Source organism: Oratosquilla oratoria, chromosome 5, assembly GCF_046742065.1.
Source record: "Oratosquilla oratoria isolate Oo_2021 chromosome 5, ASM4674206v1, whole genome shotgun sequence".
Classification (NCBI taxonomy): Eukaryota; Metazoa; Arthropoda; class Malacostraca; order Stomatopoda; family Squillidae; genus Oratosquilla; species Oratosquilla oratoria.
Window position 1 is genome coordinate 46,797,409 of NC_134781.1, and position 22,500 is coordinate 46,819,908.

General features: G+C 40.0%; 1 protein-coding gene across 5 annotated transcripts in view; it reads left to right on the plus strand.

The window, feature by feature from the left end:
* Window positions 1-22,500, plus strand: part of LOC143025498 (uncharacterized) — a 1,024,106-nt gene that overhangs the window by 496,395 nt on the left and 505,211 nt on the right. The window contains exon 2 of one of the 5 annotated variants that reach the window (XM_076185252.1): window positions 14,064-15,149. The exons of the other annotated variants lie outside the window; for them this stretch is intronic. Within the exon in view, the coding sequence (XP_076041367.1) occupies window positions 14,416-15,149 (734 nt within the window). The 5' untranslated portion in view covers window positions 14,064-14,415. The remainder of the gene's footprint in view (window positions 1-14,063; window positions 15,150-22,500) is intronic. 5 annotated transcript variants of the gene reach the window in all.

Below are 22,500 nucleotides of genomic sequence, written 5' to 3' on the forward strand. Positions count from 1 at the left end.
AGGAAAATAAAATATAAATGTAATAACGTAATCATCAAATTACGTTATACCTTTACTGTTTGGAAAGTTTTTCGTACTCTGCTTGAAAAGCTAACTTCGAGAAAGTACGACCGCCAAGACATTGTAGACGCCTTTTATTTAGTAGATTGTTGTATCAAATGATTGGAGGAATAGACTCCAATGTGTGAGTCTTGGATTCTTGTTCTTCTTGGTCTTCAAAAAATTCAAGGAATTGTGGTCAGAATATACTTGAATTGTAGTTTTAGATGAACCCAGGTAGCCTTCAAAGTGGATAAGGGCCTGGACCCAGGCGAAAGTTGCCTTTTCAATGGTGGAGTAGTTCTCTGCAGGGGACAGTTTCTTGCTGTAGTAAGCGATAGCGTGGAGAACTCCATTGTATTCTTGTAAGAGGACGGACCCGATACCGGAGTTGCTGACATCAACTTGTAGATGAAAGGGTTGCTGGAAGTCGGGGAACTAGTAACCAAACTATAAACGCCCATTATTAAACTAGACCAGCACGTGAAGTCTAAGTTAAGGTACAGCAGCATCCACGAGGTATAGCTGCGCCGATAGTCCACTGGCCATAGCAACAAAATACATGTCCTCATCCACAGATTTGTAGCTATTCAGTGCAAAATCAAATGTACAAAAAATAAAAAATACATCGCTGTGAAATAGATAACTGATTCCCCAGCGGATATATGAATCTTGAGTAAATTAAGTATTTGTTCATCTATATCATACAATGAGTACCTTTACCCTGTAGAAATCTCAGACCTTCTCTTTTGGTAGTGTGAACACCAGTTTGAGAACCAATGTCTTAGTATTACGCGCGATTCCCGTTTTCTCGACATTTTTCCCCGCTTTGCTGGACCACCACGCTCTCGTTGTTCACACGATACTGGAGTTTGTTCCTGCGAGCGGCAGCGTAACTTTCGGCCAGTCTCGCACAATGATACAATGTACAAGGACAGACATGCTCATTGATAAAACGCAAACAATCTACGCAAGTGAGAAATACAGTGTAGTCATTATATCTTTGAATTGATCCGAAAATATGCGCGAAATAAAAAACTATATATATATATATATATATATATATATATATATATATATATATATATATATATATATATATATATATATATATATATATATACTAGTAAATATGAGTGAGATTCCGCGTGCAACTTACAAGCTTGTGAGAAGAATAAAAGTTGGATGAAGAGAAGGGCCTTTAGCAAAAATATCGACCCCGAGGACCTTTTCAACAACAACAACGTTCAAAATATTCATAACCCAACATCTCAATCTCACGTAGCCCCCAGAGAAAGAAAAGCATAATGGAAATGTAAAATAATACACTGAGTAATTATGTGCGCTCCATGCCTCAAAAAGCTAAGGTACTGAAGGCGAAAAGCATTAGATGTACTATCTTAATCTCGGCAAATGCAACCGAACCAAAGAATTTGTATACAAACACAATTACTGATTGTTAAATTGTCTACACAAAAACGTGGGTCCACATATTTTAAATGCAAACTAAAATTGGGCGCGAAAGATATGAACATTACTGCCGTCCCAGAAACACGTTAAGTAGCTCTTTACAACAAGTAAAAGTTATAATTTCTTCGGCGATATGGTGGGGCGATATCAGATAGAGTGCGTGAATATTCAGGAGTATTGTATGACAATGTAATATCAGATAGTATTTTTACCTCCCCCTGGACGAAGTCGGAGGGTGAAGTATTGATTTTAGTCGAGCTATTTGGCAGCAACTTAACGGTAAAAATGTTGGCAGGGCAAGGTCAGTAAATGATCCCGTAAGACCCCATAAAATTTTTGGGTCAATTGGGTCATATCATGGGCACCAAAAATATTTTTATTTTTTCATAAATCATACATTTTACTTCAAACATGTATTATGCTCTCTTTCTCTGCTGTAATTCATTACGGCAGTAAAAAGATATAATTTCAAAAATCGTTAAAGTAAAAAATTTGAAGTCGAGGTACGTTTTGTCTTGCATCACTTAATAATGCAACATGTATACCATTGATTATGATAATATGTTAGAAATTACATTGTACGTTAGGAATAAAATGAGAGATTGATCTTCGTCAATGTTGTAAAAAACACCAGAATTTTTACACATGTAAGAAATGTATGCATTGGTACATTTACGAAATGTAACTCTATGAAAGTACCCAAAGTTCATTTCACGTGTGAAACTAAGAAAATACCGTAGCAATAGAATATTCAAATATTGGCATGAAAAAGAAGCTTACTGTTCACTTTTTAGAAAGGTTCCATATATACTTGCAAGTGTGCATTCACTAAAAAAATCTTGTGGGTCTGTTTTATAATCACTTGATTTATTTCCGCAAATAGTAACAACATAAGCTTTATGCTCAATTCATGAACCAATTTTTCGCCCTTCCATTGCATCTTCCTCTTTTCGTCTGAAAATGGTTGTCCTTAAAATCATATACCTGGCCGTATCCCATTTATTATAAGATCAGAAAATGGTTCTATTTCTGCAATATAAAAGTGATGAATTCCCTCATCAATAAAGTTTACTATTAAGCGGTCAACTTTTGTTTCAGGCAAACACACGAAATTTGATGAAAATACATTGGGCTGCTTATTTCGGGAAGTGTTCACATCTTCAAGTTCAATGCCAATTCCATTCTTTTCCCAAGCTTGACGAAGTGTATTGACTCAATTTAACAGGATAAGCATTTTAATGATTTACATCTTTGTATACTGTTTATTGACGACACCAGATTTATGAGATAGAAGACAGGGCAATGTAAGGATGTATGAAAACTAGGGTTTTAAGGGAGCAAGAACAAGACACACTAGAGCAGGATTAAATCCAGCTTCCTTGTACACCATGACGAACACGAAATAAATCCGGGCAGGATCTCTGATACAACGCACAGTTAGTTCCTTCACCATCATATGACCCCCACCACCACCACCACCACTATGGAACTATGAGAAAAGAAAAATAAATGGCTGGACTATCGTAGATTCGAGGGCCACAAAAAATGGAAATGGAAACTGATCCATATCCTCACCATTACGTTCCCATAGCACGTTACGTTAAAATAATAATAATAATAATAATAATAATAATAATAATAATAATAATAATAATAATAATAATAATAATAATAATAATAATAATAATAATAATAATAATAATAATAATAATAATAATAATGATAGTAATAATAATAATTATAATAATGATGATGATGATGAGTAAGCTGGCGTAATTTTCATAACTACCTGATTGTCCTCTAACCTATGATTGGCATTCAGTAACTATACAGAGACACTGAATCTACATGATATTCCCCCTTTCTTTATCATATGCCTTACATTATGTTACATTTTCTTCATGTTTCCTTTCCCATCTGAACAAATAGAACTTATTGTGGAGGTCCTAGGGCCAACCCTATCAGAGCCAGAAAAAAGTTAAAATATTGCCCAACAGGAAGAATTATGAAAGAAACATGGATGCATGCCTCGAATATAGAACGGTCACGAATAAACTAATGTAATTTGTTTGATTGCCCCTCTCTCTCTCTCTCTCTCTCTCTCTCTCTCTCTCTCTCTCTCTCTCTCTCTCTCTCTCTCTCTCTCTCTCTCTCTCTCTCTCTCTCTCACACACACACACACACACACACACACACACACACACACACACACACACACACACACACACAGACACACACCTTTTCCCTTCCCCCTCTATCTCTCTCAACTATTTTTGTTGTATATATATATATATATATATATATATATATTATGTATATATATATATATATATATATATATATATATATATATATATATATATATATATATATGGAGGTGAGGTGAGGTTGTGAAGCTCTATTGTCGACCTGACCATGTTCGCGGCAGCGGACGTTTGGGCCACTACCTTTTTCACAATAAAATTGTCCAGTTTGTACATACTATGACTTAAATTTAAGTTATTGACAAATGTATCTTTGATCAGACTGGATTCTATTATATTTCTAGTCAAATATGACTTATTTTTAACAATATCTTTAGCCCCCTCCCAATTTATGCAATGATTAAAATCCCTTAGGTGAATAAATAATGCATTAGAAATTTGCCCACTCTTGACACTATACTGATGTTGTTTTAACCTTTTAATTCTTTCCCAGTCTGACCAATATACCATTTGTCGCAATTTTTACATGGAATTGAATAGATGCAACCTTCTTCCTTATAAGGCGAGTTTTTAATTAAAAGACTTCGGACTGTATTGGAGTTCTTAAATGCCACTTGAATGTTGAAAGTCTTAAGAATATGAGGTAGTTTGACGAAATTCTCGTTGAAAGGCAGCACAAGTAGGTTTTTTACATTAAAAGTTTTACTAGCTTTTTCCTCGTAGAAAGATTTCTTTGCCTATTTATAAGAAATCTCCACGAGGTGCTTAGGATATTTTAATTTTGAAGCTATGTTGAATATTCTTATGAGTTCATCATCCAAAAACTCCGGACTGCAAATTCTATGGGCTCTCAGAAACATTGATGACAACACTGACATCTTTGTCTTGCAAATTTGAAAGACCTTTCCTTTTTGTAAATCATTACATCAAGGAAAGGTAAACGATTATTTTCTTCTATTTCCATGGTGAATTTAATGGAAGGGACCAAGGCATTGAGTTTAGTTAAAAACAAAGTAGGATTATCATTTGCAGGCCAAATACATAAGATATCATCAATGTATCTGTACGATGTGACATAATGGGGGAGAACCTTAGGTAATAACTAAATAAAATAAAAAAAATTCCATGTAAAGATTGCTCAGAACTGGAGAAAGTGGGTTACCCATAGCCATACCAGAGTTTTTTCTGGAAATAATTACCGTCAAATACAAAATATGAGTCAACAATGCATAATCTAATTAAATCAATAATAGTGGTGGTAGGTAGTGGCAACTCATGTTTCTTCAATTCTTCTTCAAGGTACACCAACAGATCAAAAACAGGTACACGAGTAAATAATGAAGTAATATCATAATTTATCAATTTGAAATGGTAATTTAAATTTAGGTTATTAAGCTTATCAACTAAATCTACATTGTTCTTAATGTGGCTACTGGAGATGGAGCCTACAAGAGTACTTAAAATGACAAAGAATTGCATGTTACTAAAGCAGATAGGAGTAATAGTGTTGTAATATTGAATAAGAACGATTACATTGACAAAATGGAAAGTTTATTGAGTGATGAAAACACATACACTAAGTTAAAGAAAAATCCTTTAGAGTCAGTCAACAACAAATTTAGATCAAAATTGAAACAACTTTGAAAAGGTCATGACCACTTAATCAAAGAGTTTTCATCCACTTCACCTTCTCTGCCATACATGTATGGATTAATTAAAACCCACAAGCCTGATAACCCAGTGAGACCTATTACTTGTTCCATAATGATCTGCCAGTTATAAATTATCTAAGTGGCTTGTGTCTGAATATACGAAAGCGCTTGGTCATCAATTTATCTTTTTCCTTGGTGATTTTTCCGCACACACACACACATATATATATAAACATACATATATAAACCGTAGTTAGAATTCAATAACTGCACACAGAATGTGAATCGATATAACACCGTGTCTTCCTTCCCTATCACATGCTCCCAGAAGTACATGTTTCTACGTTTACCTTCCGTTTTCTCCTGAATACTTGTTTAGTATTGGCCATCTCTGGAGTTTTTAGGGGTAGCTGTAACAGGAGGGAAAATATTGAGAGCATTTTCTCTAGTCTAGACGAAAGAATATAAAAGAAACATGGCTGGGTGTTTGCATGAATAGAGTAGGCTCCAAGAGAGAGAGCGATCTTGAGTAATTTAAGGTAATTTGTGTAGTCACCTATTTTATCTCCAAGCCATAATTACCGTCACTCAGAAACTGAATCTTTGCAACACAATTCCTTTCTAGTGTGGATAAGTTTTAAGATTGTTGGAAAGTCGAAAATTACTCGGTTTCAACTGTTTTCGTTGTATAAATACGCGGTATAAGGATTAGATCAGGCGTGCTCGCGGGATGGCCCACGAGGTGACAAGAGATTTTCCAACTCGAGTTACTATAATTGTTATAACTGAGAGAAATGTAAATAAACTGTTAAGACGAGACATTTTTTCATTTTTTTTTTTTTTTTTTTTTTTTTTTTTTTTTTTTTTTTTTTAACTTTTATGGCCCTCGAGACCATAGCCAAGTGCATAATTGCCCCTCGAAAGGATTTGTGTTTGACATCCCTGGATTAGACTTAGCGGACTTGGTGTGGATGTGCTGTGTTTTACTGCATTGCTTTTGACCCAAGGCGATGGTCAAGATGCAGGGATTACCCGTCATCCAGGAGGGGTGGTGGATGGGAGTGGAATGAGAGGGGATGAAATGGGTGGGAGTGGAATTATGCCTTTTGACTTTGGCTACCTCCCTGGAAAAGGGAGAAAAAATCCCTTGGCATATGTATGGATTAGAATTTCTCAAAATATTAGTTGATGAAAAAAATATATATATAGTGGAGAGAGCGTGTGAAATCCGTAGGAGCAAATGTCAGGAAATAATAACTTTGACATGCAGGCAGTGAGTTGAAAGAGTGGAAGAGAGTGCATATAATGACTCACATAAATGTTTGGAACATGTTTTTAGAAACCCAAAATACCCATTCAAGTTAAGAGTTCTATTAAAGGAGATTTTTTTCGACAATCTAATCAAGAATTGAATAACTATACACAGGAATTGAATTTATGTAACACAGTTTCCTTCTCCATTACATGCCTTATACTACGTTACATGTTGCATAGTCTTCTCCTGAGTAATTGAGAAAAGTTTATCTTGGCCTACTCTGGAGTTCCTAAAGCCTCGTTTACACGGGGCAAGCTGAGAGGCAAGTCAAGCGGGCAAGCACATGTTCATGCAGGCCACTTGTCTCTGACTTGGCATGTGGCCTGTGTGGACATGTGCTTGCTCGCTTTCCTCTCCAGTTTAGGTGACTTACACGCTTGATTTGCCTCTCAGCCTGCCCCGTGCAAACCAGGATTAGGGGTGACGGTAAGAGGAACATGGGGTTAAAGGCCCAGAAGAAAAAGATAAAGTAAATTAAAAAGACGGCGAAATTACTGTTAACTAGTGAAATCAGTTCGGATATAATTTTGTGCTTTAGTACGAAATATCCCAAAATGATGTGAAATACACTAGAAAGGCGAGAGAATAACAAAACTTAATATATATGCTTATGTTTATAGATACAACTAATAATTGATATATATATTATATTTGCTATCAAAATGCATATGCTGAAATATTAAATGAACCTCCAGGGAGAAAAAAAAAAGTGAAATTTAATCCCGTTCAAAGAAAACGGCGATTGGCGTATCCGTTTTATACTTTTAGAATTTCAGTAACACTGCTATTATTCGTTTCCAGCAATTTGCTATTGAAAAATAATTTTCGTACAAAAGTTAAAAAACAAACAAAAAAACAGGGAACTCGAAACTGGTGAAAGGCAAGGTCAGACCGTTTGAATTATTGTGCGCAGCTTCTGACGTCATTAGGCTGGGTCCGTTTTCTCTTTGTGAAACACTGAAGAAAACTGTGAAACGCCAAGGAAGACAGGAACTATAATATTTTATATATTATATATATATATATATTATATATCATATATATTATATATTCATATATATAGACAGGAACTATAATATTTTATATATATTTATATATATATTTTATATAATATTTGTCAGAATATAACTAATTGCGTGGAGCGGTGCGAGCGAAGGCAACAACATACCTGAACGACGCACCAGCTTCAACTGACAGCTATAGGACCCGCGAACCCCACTTTGAACAGCCAGGTGACGTTCACGGGCCCGCTGCGCCAATTCCCTCGAAATTCGGTCGGAAGTGGTTAGACCTGTTATTCCTTAGATCTTGGTGAAAGGTTGCATGTGAATGATCCAGCCGTGAACAAACATTTGGTCAGTCTTAAAGTTTACATTGATTTGTAATTGGTTTGTATTTGTAATTTGTGATATTGTAATTGGCCACATCATGCAAATTAATTCAGAAATACAACGAATGACGACATACTAATGTCTACTTGTTAGTAAAAGTAATAGGAATACATTTATAATAAAGTATTTAAACTTTGGTACTCAAGCTTAGTATTCAAACACATACTACACAACGCTGGTTTTGACATTTGTCGAAACACATTCGTATAAACTATTTGGTGAAGTGTGGTAGGGCTTTAGTATTTCTAAAAAAAAAAAAAAAAAAAAAAAAAAGTCACTGCTGACGAGTTTGTGTGTGTTCTATTTCTCTTCGTTGAGAGATTCAGATGAATGTTTGTGGCACGAGAGAGCAGGTTCCCTAGGCCAGCGTTTCTCAACCAGGGTTCCCCCGGAACCTTAAGGTTCCGCAAAAGGTCCCTAAGGGTTCCGCGAGAACAAGTGAGATAAGCTAATGCAATGTTTTATTTCTAATTCAATTTCATATACGTAATGTAATTAAACACGCACGACATATTCTTGGTTATTGTAATAATATAATATAGACATCCTATCTAACCTAGTATTACGATGAAAATAGAATTAGAAAGATATGGTATATATACATATACACATATATATATACTATATATATATATATATATATATATATATATATATAAATAAAAAAAGACAATAATAGAAAATATATATATATATATATATAAATATATATATATATTTTTTTTTTTTTTTTTTTTTTTTTTTTTTTTTTCAGGGGTTCCTTGAGACATGCAATTTATTTTAAAGGTTACGCAAGGGTGAAAAGGTTGAGAAACGCTGCCCCAGCCGAACACAACGCTCCGCTCACATGTATGCATGCGTTGCCTCTGCCTCTTCTTGCGGCCACTTGAGTCTGCATTTCCCGCCTCGCTCCTCACCAGTTGTTCACACTCTCCACATATCCTCCTTTGGCTGCTTCCTCAAGTATTGTTTACAATACTCCATCATCACTTTCTTTAGCTCGGGGTTGAACCCGTGCACTTGTTTTGCGTTCATTTTCTCTCTTGCACGTGGCCCATCTTTCACCAAACGAACATAACACAGTTTTGGTTTCCAGAAGCAAAAGTGCAACTGAAGTTGTTTTGTTGTCATTTTCGGGTTGATGTTTTAGATCATATTACTTTCATTCAGTCATTAAAAGGTTCATTCGATGTGTCAGATTCCAAATTTGATGTGGTAACGCGGATCAGGGATGAACCTCGGGAGTTTCCCCGCATGCTCTCATCGGGGTTCAAATCGCCTCCCAGCAATCAATTCCAGAAATTGTGCCCGGCTTACACCAATCCGTTTATTTTAAACTGACGGAGGCTCTTCGTTCGTTTCACTTGAAAATCGATCGGCAGGTATCATTGTGCTGCAGTTTCCCATAAATACATCTTTTCTCCTTCACAGTTGTTATTCCGACGGTTGATGAACGTCCGTCAAGTTAAAATGACGTTTATTCTAAGGATAAAACGCGCGCGCGCACACACACACACACTTGTGTGTGATTCACCATGGTCTTTGGATCACGTGTTGGGTTCGTGATCGACAGCTATTTCCCTCCCGAAAGAGAGCTCAGTGCTCATATGTGACCGATGCATGGATAATGTTGTGACCTCACACGCACACACGCACCCAATTCCCCGCTTACGAGAGTTGGAGTAACGACTCGCAGCGCAGCGATACTGAAATTATTTCAGCCCTGGGCGGGATTCGAACCCGGACCGCCGTAGTGTGTTTGGTATGTTTGTACATATATTATGTGGTAATACTTTCGCTAATATTTATTTTCGTCCAGGTAGTGAGATGGGGGAAAAGAGGCATGGAATGTAAGAAAGAGAGAATGAGAAAGTGAGGGCAAGTAAAGGTGATACCAGCTGTCAACACATGCAAACAGTAACTCGTTGTTCCTGAAATTCATGTAGTACTAATCTGATTTGACTGACGTATTGAGATCAGTCCATATTGAATAATACTAATGATCGGTAAAATTAAAAATACTCAAATATTAACAATAATCCCTTGGCGGCAAATTTCAAAGTTTATGATCCCTTTGAATAAAGATAATGCTGAAAATGTTGCTGTAAAAAGTGCTGATATGTATTATTTACTTGAATATATTTACATAACTGCAGTATGCCGGGAAGGTCCTACTCTCTCTCTCTCTCTCTCTCTCTCTCTCTCTCTCTCTCTCTCTCTCTCTCTCTCTCTCTCTCTCTCTCTCTCTCTCTCTCTCTCTCTCTCTCTCTCTCTCTCTCTCTCTCTCTCTCTCTCTTCTGTCTGCCGGGGACCATTCTGTTGCTGCCCTTTATATGTTATCTATCTTTAAGCCGTTCTGTTTTTTGTGGAAATCATACCGCAGCTGTATACTTTAATCTTGGGTGGATCAGATTTTCAATTTATTTTTTTACGTATAGTGAAATGCTATTTTTATATCGCGCGTGCGTGTTTGTGTGTGTGTGTTTGTGTGTGTATGTGTGTGTGTGTGTGTGTGTGTGTGTGTGTGTGTGTGTGTGTGTGTGTGTGTGTGTGTGTGTGTGTGTGTGTGTGTGTGTATGTAAGTGTGTCTGCGCGTGCGCATTTGTGTAACCTAGATTACCAAAGCACAACTATAACGTACTTTTTGACTCTGCTAGTATAACCTAGGGGCAGCAGACGAGACGGTTGATCTTTAGGATTAGTGACGACGATAAGAATAGCGACCATCTGACTATACGAATAAAAATTTTGTTGCTAAGCCTTTGACATTCCTATTTATTGACTGTTTTTTGATGAGAGGTATTTTACAGATGAAATTGCACCTGTCTCGATTAAAGATCTGTTGCATTAAGTGGCATTGCCTTTCATCCAGGTTTGCTCTCAAACAATTTCAATATATTACACATAACCCGGTAATATGATTGTTTGCTGGAAACTAATTTGCGTTACTCATTTATGCGGCAAGGTACAAGTCAACACCCAACAGGAAAATGTATAAATAGGAAAATAATAAATTAGAAACAAACCGTCGATCGTCTCTACCTGCAAAGATCGGGTAAAAATGAACAAGTAAATAGATAGATAAACAAATAGCTAAATAAACAAAGAAACAAACAAATTTAATAAATAGATAAATGAATAAATAAATAGATAGATTAATACATAGATAATTATAAGGGGGATAGCCGGATAAAACCATACTCACCCAACATCCACCCAGAACCCATTCGTTGACACATCCCTCAAGTATTTCGTAGACGAAGGATATTCCTGTCTCCCGCCACACGTCAGCCGAAGGCTGTTTACGTTCCACTTGATAATGATCCGACAATCCAGTGCCTTCTCTCCCCCTGGATGTATTTACGTTCAGAACTCTTCCAAGCCTCCTTAGGCACCACTACAGAGCCAATGAACGCCCTCGCGACTTCGTTTCCACCAACCACCTTAACCCACGTATACCTATGTTTGTTTTTCTTCTTAAACTCTGTAATTGTTATCATTGTTTCGTTTTCAATATACATCTCCAAAATCTCTGTTATTGTTCCCTCGTGTCGCTCCATGATTTCGTATTATTCCTTTTATTTGACTCATTTATTCCAGCATCAAGATCCCTCACCACCACTACATTTATATTTCTTCCAAAACTCTCTACACAGTCATTTCAATCAACTCAAAATGCTTTCCGTTTCATTGTTCCTCGGGCCTTCCCACAAACCTCTCCGAGAAAATGACGTTAAACTGTTTTCTGCATATTTCTGTCACCGACTTGTAATCACCTGCTGTCAGATCTTATGTAAAAAAGAGAAGGAGAAGAAAAAAATGAGTCGATGTTGATAAGAAATTGAGCCCAATCCGGAAACCTCTGGATGGAAGTAAGGGTGTTCTTGGGGTCTGATGACGAGTGGGGGGGAGATAGTACTCTAAGACGGGTGTTCTTAACCCATTAAACTCCGATGACAAGATGTCTTGTCATTTGGTCAAATAAAACAAAAAATCATAAAACACCAAAATGTTTGATCAAACACCAGAAAAATATGACGTCAGTCCTCGCTTCGCTGCGAGCGAAGCGAGGACTGACGTCATATTTTTCTGGTGTTTGATCAAACATTTTGGTGTTTTATGATTTTTTGTTTTATTTGACCAAATGACAAGACATCTTGTCATCGGAGTTGAATGGGTTAAAGTAGTGCCTCAACAACCCTTGGGGGTATCAAATCCGGTTCTTGAGGGGGTCCAAAAAGGCATCATGGAGGAAATATTAAATCAATAAATTCGTTTCAAATTGTGTTTCATTCATCTATTTACTGAAAATGAAAATAAAAAGTCGCTAGATTTCAGCTGTTCTTAAAAGTCCTCTTTCCTCTCTCTTAAAAGTTGAAAGTCGAGAGTAGTAGGTTGATACTGGAGTTGAACTTTGGGGTATCAGGGCTGCTAGCAGTTACCCATCATTAATCCCTTTCCCCATGATAATGATAACGGCAGTTACAGAAATAATAGAAATTGCAGTTATGTTTGTTGCCTCTAGTTTGTTTTACTGAAAATTTACACTCCCGTAGTAACGGTCTTCCGATCCTCCCATAGATCTCTTTAGGAAGAAACATTAGATAGTTCTCTTTGCTGCAGTTGTTCTTGGAGCAAGAGAAGAAGGAGAAGAAGGAGATCAGTCTCCGGCTGGCAGGTCTCCTTTCGTAAAAAAAAAGTGTTGGTAGGATCTAGGGCCTGGACTGAAAACCTCGGGTCTGCACCTCCGGACGGAGATGAGTGTTGATAAGTTTTGAAGAGTGACGACGTGGAAATTATTCTGTCCTGTCTTCCGTTGTTACGTCCATTATCCTTGAATTTTGAATCCCCAGTTATTTTTATACGTATAATTTGCACCACCCAGTCATTATCATACATGGAATTCACACTTTCCCAATATATGTTATACGTGTGATATGCACTCACTCTTAATAATATGCACTCCCTAATCTCATGAAACTCATAAGACCTAGGGATTAGGGAGGTTAAGTTTGGTTTGGCTATGCTGGGTTAAGGTGGGGTTAGGTTAGGGAGGGCTATGTTAGATAAGGTTCCTCCGAGTGCATTTTTTTCTTCATTTCTTTCTATGCCCTCAATGCCCTCATTTCAGACACTGTACATGGTTATGATTACAGTAATCGATGATCTGCGCTCGCATGTGATGGCCCTTTGTGGCGGACGTCGGATATGATACTCTCCCCTTACCGCCTGTCTCCAAAGGCTTTCAGCACCCGTACCTTCACCCGATGTGCAACACCGAAGGTCTGGTACTCGGTCTCCGGACCCAGGTCAAGATACCTTGTTTACCGGACACAGCTTCTACTGTTTCCCGGTGTTGTCGTCTTATAAAAAGAGAGCTGGGCTCTAACGACTGCTCTCGTCTTCCTCCTCTCCCACCCCATGTTGTTAACCGATGACATAGAAACAGCTCCACGATTTAAATATGCAGACAGCACTACGAGCTTTCTTCTCTTAGAGACCTGTGGGAACCCCCCGAAGACCGGTGACGGTTGCCATACGACCGCGCCTTTCATGAAGAGAAATCAGAGGCATCATGAATACACCGTTCACAGACAAGAAAGTTATTTGCTTCAGCTACACCGAGTAGATCATAACGAGTCGCATCGTTAGGCAGGATGAGTATTTATAGTTTGTTTAAACGAGGCGAATATTTTCTTTGCTATTACATTGTTTTAGTTTACAATTCTCAGATCTGATTGAATTAGCTTTCAAGATGAGAAAAAAGAAACAATGAAAACCTGTAGTCCAAGAATATCTGACAACTACAAACCAAAAAATAACGTAGTAGTGAAGATCTCAATTTCGTTTGGGTAATGGAAGTAAGGGTGTTCTTGGGTTCTGATGACGGGTGGCGGGGAGACAGTACTCTAAGACGGGTGTTCTTAAAGTAGTGCCTCAATAACCTAATGAGCGGAGATTTTATATCTTATTTTTATATTTCTGTTTGCAGTTTTCATTCCGGCATTTGCGTACAGGAAGAATTTGTGTGTCGCTACGGGAGTGAGTGTTATTCTTGTCGCGTGATGATCGAGTTGACCAGTGACCATGTGGTGACACTCGGAAACCCAAATGAAGAAGTAGCTCCCCGATTTCCCCTCTTTCTCGACGACGAGATGGTCAAGGTGTGAGAGTTCGGGACCACGTCATTGTCGTTGTCGTCGTTTCCATCGTCGTCGTCGTCGTAGGCGTTTTGTCCTGCACGCGATGAAATAACTGGTGTGTCGAGATCCCGTGCAGTTCAAACGTTATGTGACTGGTCAGTGGCGTAGCGTGACTATTCTGGTGACAATTGCTCTGACGTCATGCCCGTTGACGCCGCCCACCACAGGCTTCTCCACCACGGGGGCTCGTCGCCCTTTCCTTCGTTCTGCCCTCGATATACGGCCTTGGCTCCCGTGCCTATGGTCAATGGCCACGGGGGCGGGGGAGTGGTGGAAGCCGTGTCTGAGGAGAGTGGCGGGGACGGGGCCCCGAGCCCCCCTCCACCCGTAAAGCCCCCTCGCGTGGAAACCGTCGTCAAGGTCACATCAAAGGGACGAACCAGAGTTAGCGTTGGTGAGCGAGGGAACAGCTATACTCCTGTCGTTCGCCCTTGCGCGAAGCTCAAGGATTCTGGGCGACCCCCCGTGGCCTACTCCCGGAAGGTCGGACGAGGAGGGAGGGGAGGTGCCCGGCGAGGCCTCCGGGGACACCGGTACGCTCCCCTAGGGAAAGAGGAGGACGAGGACGAGGAGGACAGTTCGCCCAGGTCGGCGTCACGGCCGAACTACGGGCTCCTGCGTGCCGTGACCAACCGCGGTCGGGGCTATGAGGACCTACGTTCTCGCGGGGCAACGGACGAGGATCTCGACAGTGGTGACTCGTCGGCGGCCTCGACGTCCTCGCCCACACCTCGACAGTCAGGCCAGTCGTCTCCGAGGGACTCTTCCCCCACGGATCCTGGAGGAGTGGGACGTGGGCGCCGGGGATCCAAGGAACTCACAGGAATCCTGATCACCTCGGCCCTCGCGCGGTCTGGCATCAAACGTCTCTCCAGGTAACTTGAGCAGCCGTCACTTGCCCACTATAGTCTCACTTCCAGGGTAATCAGTAAGTGCTGCCGCCTTGCATGTAGCCTGGGCTGCCAGATAACACATTTCTACGCTTAGCCTTCTCCCCTCCATAGATTTAGCTCCCATCCTTCGCCCTTAGTTCTTGAGCAAACTTATGAAAGAAGCTTCAGATGGTGCTTAAATAATAGCAGTTTGTACGATAATTTGATTTGTACTTTGTAAGCATTTAAAAATGTGTGAGGGACATTTAAACACTATGGTAGCTTTATGAGCACATTCGTAACTAGTGAATAGTATACGGTACATTTTTTGAGCATTGTAGATTTCTATGAATCCGAATATCACATTGTTATAATTCTTGCTTCTCGCCTATTTTGAACGTTTGCTTTTGCTTATCGCATGGGCTGTAGGTTACTCTGCTTTCGTAAACGTGCTTCATTTTTTTTTCTTTAGCCATACAGCCTTACCGTTCTTGTCACCATTATGATGTGCTTCGGTATTGTCATAATTTAACATTATGAATATATCTCTCCTGCCGCAGTGCACCAATATTTTTGTTTTGTATTTTTTTTCTGTCCGTATACTTCCTTGTATTATGGTTTTATCATTCATCAGTCCCAGTCTCTAGTCCTGTATTCTCTCTCTCTCTCTCTCTCTCTCTCTCTCTCTCTCTCTCTCTCTCTCTCTCTCTCTCTCTCTCTCTCTCTCTCTCTCTCTCTCTTTCTCTCTCTCTCTCTCTCTCTCTCTCTCTTCAATGTGATCCTCGTTCTCATTATTCTTTTCCCAGTCCCCACCACCCCACGAGCGTTTTTCCTCTCCTTTATACTACTATAAGGTGAATGCAATTAGCCTCGTCCAAGATCCTCTCGATTTTCTCTTCACTTGCAAAGGTCTTCTAATCACCATTCTTCGTTGCCTCATACTGACTCCTTTAGCTTCGCTCTATCCCTTTAGCTGTAGCCTTGCTCTTCTTGTCCCACCTTTGATTTCCCATATTATCCTTCCTCCAGTGCAAGGAAACATAGATATGTGTTTCCATGCCCTTTGTAATTCCTCTCGTCTTATTCTGTATATATGAATGTGAGACGCAGAACTTTACCAGGTCTTTGAAGTCGTGTCTGCAGGCTTTCACCACAAAATTTGTGAAGGATCACGGGAGGTGATGTCGAGGTCATGTTTCAAGTCAGGACTTGAATTATGACGTTGAAATGAGAGTATGTGTGTGTGTGTGTGTGTGTGTGTGTGTGTGTGTGTGTGTGTGTGTGTGTGTGTGTGTGTGTGTGTGTGTGTGTTTCTTTCGCCATAGAAGTAACCTGCCTTATTTCTGAGCGCCAGCAGGGTGGCTGAGCATTGCTGTCACTCGGATTGCCCCTCAGGCGATGATCCTAGGTAAGGTGATCTCTGAGGGAAGTGGCCTTTCGTGAAAGAGGCCGAGGGTGCGCCCATACACTACGTGACTATATGTTAGATAGATTTTGTAGACCCAGATACTGTAGAGATTTGTCAGGAGTTTTCCTGGGAACTTGTCGATAATGATCCTCAGGACTGGAGAAGGATGAGTGCAGTTGTGCATAGTCCCGGCGCTTTCCTCCAGTGATTGTTTCGTCTCATTTTTCTTGTCTTCCGTATTCCTTCCCATCCCACTCATTTTTCATTCATGTTCCATATTTTACACAACCCTGTCTCCTCTCTCTCTCTCTCTCTCTCTCTCTCTCTCTCTCTCTCTCTCTCTCTCTCTCTCTCTCTCTCTCTCTCTCTCTCTCTCTCTCTCTCTCTGTCGATCTCTCTCTCTCTCTTTCTCTCTCGCTCTCTCTCGATCTCTTTCTCTCTCTCTCTCTCTCTCGATCTCAGTCTCGATCTCTTTTTACCAATTCGTCTTCACAGATCATCGTTAGAATTATCCACGTACGACATCCACCAGAAGTCTTGAACCAAGATATGGTTTCTACTATATAAACATAAATGTTGATGTTAGTAGTTCATATATTTCTCCATGCAGTATCTATCTCGCACGAAAGATATTTTCAAGTACAAGAAAATCAGAAGAGCTATACGGCGTTGCCCGGGTGACAAGCAGACACCTTACAAATATTACCCAGGCTGGGGCCCAGACCTGGATGGACTTCTTTGTCAAGTCTGTCAAATATTTGTTGAGACATATCGACGTTGTTCCAAAACAAACAGCGGAAGTAACCGGTAATGCCTAGATGTTAACCGGACACCCAATGGATAATACCCTCTAGGAACCCCGGATCCAAGTTTTCTATGTTTCTTCATTATTCTAGGATGCATGTATAGGAGGAATAGTGATATACAATTCCATTAGAAATGGGTTTTTCAGCAAGTGTTCTGGTATAAACAATATTTCCTGTTCTACGTACCCAGTGGAAGCCCGGACCTGGATGTTTATTGTTTATGAAACATTCGAGGATGCACGTTGATTTCTGTGCCGAGTTTGGTAAAGATCTGTAGGGGAATGCGACCAACAGTTGTAACACAAATGTGTTTTAGTCAGCAAGAGCTCTGGGGTAGACGATATTTTTTTGTTTTTCATGCACGGAGGGAGCCCGTGCCCTGCCTTCTTTGTTCATTCATTTTGTGGTGGAAGGTGCTAGGCCTTTCTCCGGACCTTCTTCCTTCTAAGAACACTAGATGCTGCCACAGACCTTCATGGTGGTGATCCCTTGCGTCGATTCCTTCCCCAGGGAAATCAGTATTAAATGTTAAGTAGCAAATGAGAATAACAGTATATTCAGTCATTGTAGTAATTTTCTTCCAACTGTTTCACAATGGCTTAATTTTTCTCTATACTAACACAAGTCTTTCGGCGATGATACGTGATGGTGGAAGCAGGAAATGGTGATCTCTGGATGAACCTCGTGAAAATCCACCCGGGATTCTGAAGCTGGAGTTCGCGAACCCCCAGGGGTTCTCGGGACGGTTTCCAGGGGTACTTAGATGACTAGCGAAAGATTACTTAAACATTTAAATCTGCAGAGAGAGAACATTGTACATTGTTTTTTATGTTAATGCTTAACTAATGAATAAAGTCATTACAATTTGATTTGATATCCATTTCGACATCATTGTTTATTTAATTAGTCTTTATATATTGTCATTCTATATTCTGTGTCAGGTTAAAGGGGGTACGGGTCGATGGTCTGATGACGCTAGGGGTGCGTAACGGGAAAAAGGTTGAGAACCCTTGCTTTAATGGGACTAGGAAGGCAATACAACTCAGGAGCAACCTAACAGGACTGAATATCGCTCTTAAGTATCTGCAGTACTCATCCCACCTGGGGAAGGACCTAGAAATAGTGGCCCAGAATAGTTCTTTCCAGTTGCCCTTGATTGGAGACCTGCTCCCGGCAAGGTGAATCAAACTGCACCCCTCCCCGCCCTGTGACACTTTCCGATCAACGGAGTGATGAAGCCTCTCTAACACATTTAAACTCTACTTACTATGATGGCACGATGATGACCCCCATCCTCCCAAGAACAAGAAATGATCGATGCCGACGCAACGGAATGACAATTGAGACCCACAGCTACAACTTCAGTCTCATTAAGTGATATTATGTTCCCGGACTTACCCCGCTCTTCTCGAGCCCATCTCGACTCGTACCGAGATAAAGTGGACCATGATTTACATTACTCTAAATGTTTTGTCCTGAACATTACTAGTGGACCATCTCCTGCTGCACAATTTCCCTTTGAAGTAAATAGAGACTTCTTCGCTTCATGCGGAAAACCTCGCTAAAAAAAAATCCCCTCATAGTGGAAATATAATCAAGAACCCAATATGACAGACTCCAGTTCATAACCCTTGATGGTATCCCAGTTCAAAATTAACTCATGCAACAATAAATAACAGCGTGGAAGTGGTTACTATCCCATGACTACGGAATTACTATGAAACAAAATCTTGGAAGAGCTCTCCGAACAAAGAATAATAAAAGTCTGCTGTACGAATAAACTAATAAACAGTGAAAATATTATAGTAGGGTGGCTAAATGAAAGTATATTATTAATGTAAATTAGTGTATTAAATCAAAATTCGATAAAGAACTAAAATAGACAAAAGCGTGCGTTCACTTCGGAGGCTGAGTTAAAACTGAACGTCGCGCCTTGTCTTGACGCCAAACATACATGAGCTCGCTTGTTTCTCCCTTCAGACTCGTGTACAAAAATACAAAATACACAATTGACCTTATTAAGTATACAATGGGGAAAATATACAATTCCTGATTGAGCAATACACAAGTATAATACATAACATAATTAAACGATGCTACAGCGTACCACACCATCACATCGCTCGGCCACAACCAATCGGTGACCCACCAAGCAAACGAGAAAAATAAATGACGAAGGCAAGACAAAACTCAAAACATACACAACTGACTCCACACACACTACATTTATATATATTTTACATTAAAACGTGTGGGGAAAAATGTGCACATGAACACACCCTATACAGGAAAACATACACAACACACACACAGATATCTATACAAAAGAATATAAGAACACGAATAAATGTATACGTATATATAAGTACTAGCGCTAGTATTAGAATAGAGATAATAAAAGCCGGACATCCGGGACATGACACTTAATAGCTAAATAAATGTTATACATTATACAAATCAAGACAATACACTTAATTGCTAAACAAAATTTACACATTATACGAATCAAGACAATCATGGATAACAACATAAGCAATGGACACATACAGATATTAATGCATAGGACATCTTGAACGTAGATTATAACGCATAGTTTGTACAATGGGCCTTGGGAGGGGGGCAAATCCAGGGATAGGTACTTTTGTTACCTTAAGCCTGTCCACGTGCAATACTTCACTCAGTCCCTGGGAAGGATCAAAGACCCTGAACTTAATGGGATGCAACATTTCAGTCACCAAAAGGGGACCTGCAAACCTACAATTGAGTTTAGATTGGAGGTCAGGCATGCTTTCATAAACATGATCACTAGTACATATGTTGACAGGCGTAACCTTGCTATGCTGGTGTTTCAACATTTTGGACTTGGAGACATCAAGTTTTTCTCTCGCAGAATCATATATCCTATGCAATGTGTGACATTGGAGTTGACTATAATCATCAGAATTGTAGCGGGGACGAGTAGGACTGTCTAACACATATGGGAGCCTTTCTTCAACTTCATAGATGACGTAATGAGGCGTCTTATCTGTCTTACCATATGTCAGTGCAAGCATTGACATATGGAGGCCAACCCTCTCAATATTTATGGAGGCTACTAGCAACGTGCCTGAGACTGTCAAAAGTCTTCCTATTCGTCTGGACCGGCGGTAGGCCCAGCGGCAGGACCTCCTGGTGGCGGCGACAGCTGACCTCGCTGCTATGGGCGTCGTCCTGGACTGGCCTCTGCAAGGGGCGTCGTCCTGGGCTGCTGCGACGGCTGGCCTCTCTGCTAGGGGCGTCGTCCTGGGCTGCTGCGATAGCTAGACTCACTGCAAATGGCGCCGTCCTCTGCTGCAGTGGAGATGGCTGTGATGTCCGATCTCCAACTCCGGGTTCACCATTTGTAGTGGTATGTTACCACATAATGGTGACGGAGTTCATCCGCGAGAGAAGGAAGTAAAGAAACTCTAAGTCTCTCGGGACTTTTTTCATTGGAAATACAATACGACTGTAGGTAAATCAGGCTGCTGTCTTGGCAGCAAAACACAAGAAGGGCATATGTCACCTTTAGGAGCACTGTACACAAATTATTTCATAAAATATAATTTTAACTATACAAAATATTACTACAAACATTTATATACATTTATATATTGATATGAGAGATATAAAACTGTTAATCAATATATGTTTACATAACTACTAGTTCGAATGGGTGACATTAATTAATACAGGAAATTAATGGTGTGCGTACATTATAGAAAACGAATTCTTTAAGGCGTGACCTTGCTACACCAGGACTAGAGACTCAGGGATCACTGTGTTACATCCTGCTCAATCACTTCTTCATTACAAATAAAAACATTGTCCTGTAGAGAAAATTGGGACTGGGGTACAGGTAAATCTGGTAAGGTGGTATCATCACCAGATTCCAAAGCATAAATGACAGCAGACCAAACAGGGTCCTCACGCTGAGCTTTGGCCAGATCCTGCAGGGAGAAGTTGTCAATCACTGTAACTGCAGCTACAGGTATATTACGTGAAAGTGCATCAACAACATTGTTCGCACGGCCTGGAATATGCTTAGGGATTGAGTTAAATTCTTCAAATGTAAGGAACTATCTGGCTAGGCGGCCTGAAAGGCTTTTGCCTTTGAAAAATTGTGTGATAGCAGTGTGGTCAGTGTAGACTACAACAGGATAGCCAAAAATGATATCTCGAAAATGCTTTAAAGCCCATTCCGCTGCCAGTGCCTCTAAATGTGTGGCAGAGTAACGAGACTCAGGCTTGGTAAGAATGCGACTAGCATATGCAATAACATGGGGTCTACAGCCATCTACTTGCTGCATAACTACAGCTTCAATACCTGTACCAGAAGCATCTGTACAAATAGTAAAGGGAAGACTATAATATGGGAATGCCAATACAGGTGCTTCAGTAAGGGCATGTTTCACTGAATCAAAACTCTCCTAATGAACATCACGCCACTGGATTGAAGTAGCCTTCTTGAGGAGACGAGTAAGGAGAGATGCAATTGAAGCAAAATTCTTAATAAATGCACGATAGTATCCTGCCAGTCCAAGGAAGGAACGTACATGTTCAACTGACCTAGGTGTAGGGAAGTCCCTAACTGCTTTGACTTTATCATCTGTGGTGTGAATACCATGTTTGTCTACAACATGACCTAGGAATTGGATGCTAGACTTAAAAAAAGAACACTTGGGCAAATTGAGTTTCAATCCAGCATCAGCAAAACGTTGCAAGACCATGGACAACTTATTGAAGTGGCTTTCCACATCCTTGGAGACTAAGATTAAGTCGTCCAGGTAAACAAAAAGTCCGTTCCCCACTAGGCCATGAAAAATGGAGTTAATCAAACGCTGGCAAGTCAAGGGAGCATTCCGTAACCCCATGGGGCAACGAAGCCATTCATAATGTCCTGTTGGAGTCGAGAAGGCCGTGATCTTACAAGGGAATCTGCCAAAAGCCCGTCTTTAAGTCTAAGGTGGTGAACACCGTATTACCTGTTCCACTGTACTGGAGAAGATCACTTAACACAGGCAAATTGTAATGGTCTGGAATAATGACCTCATTAACTCTCCAGCTGAAACGGTATGATTATTAATATTACCGTAGAGATAATCACATTTGTATCCTCTCC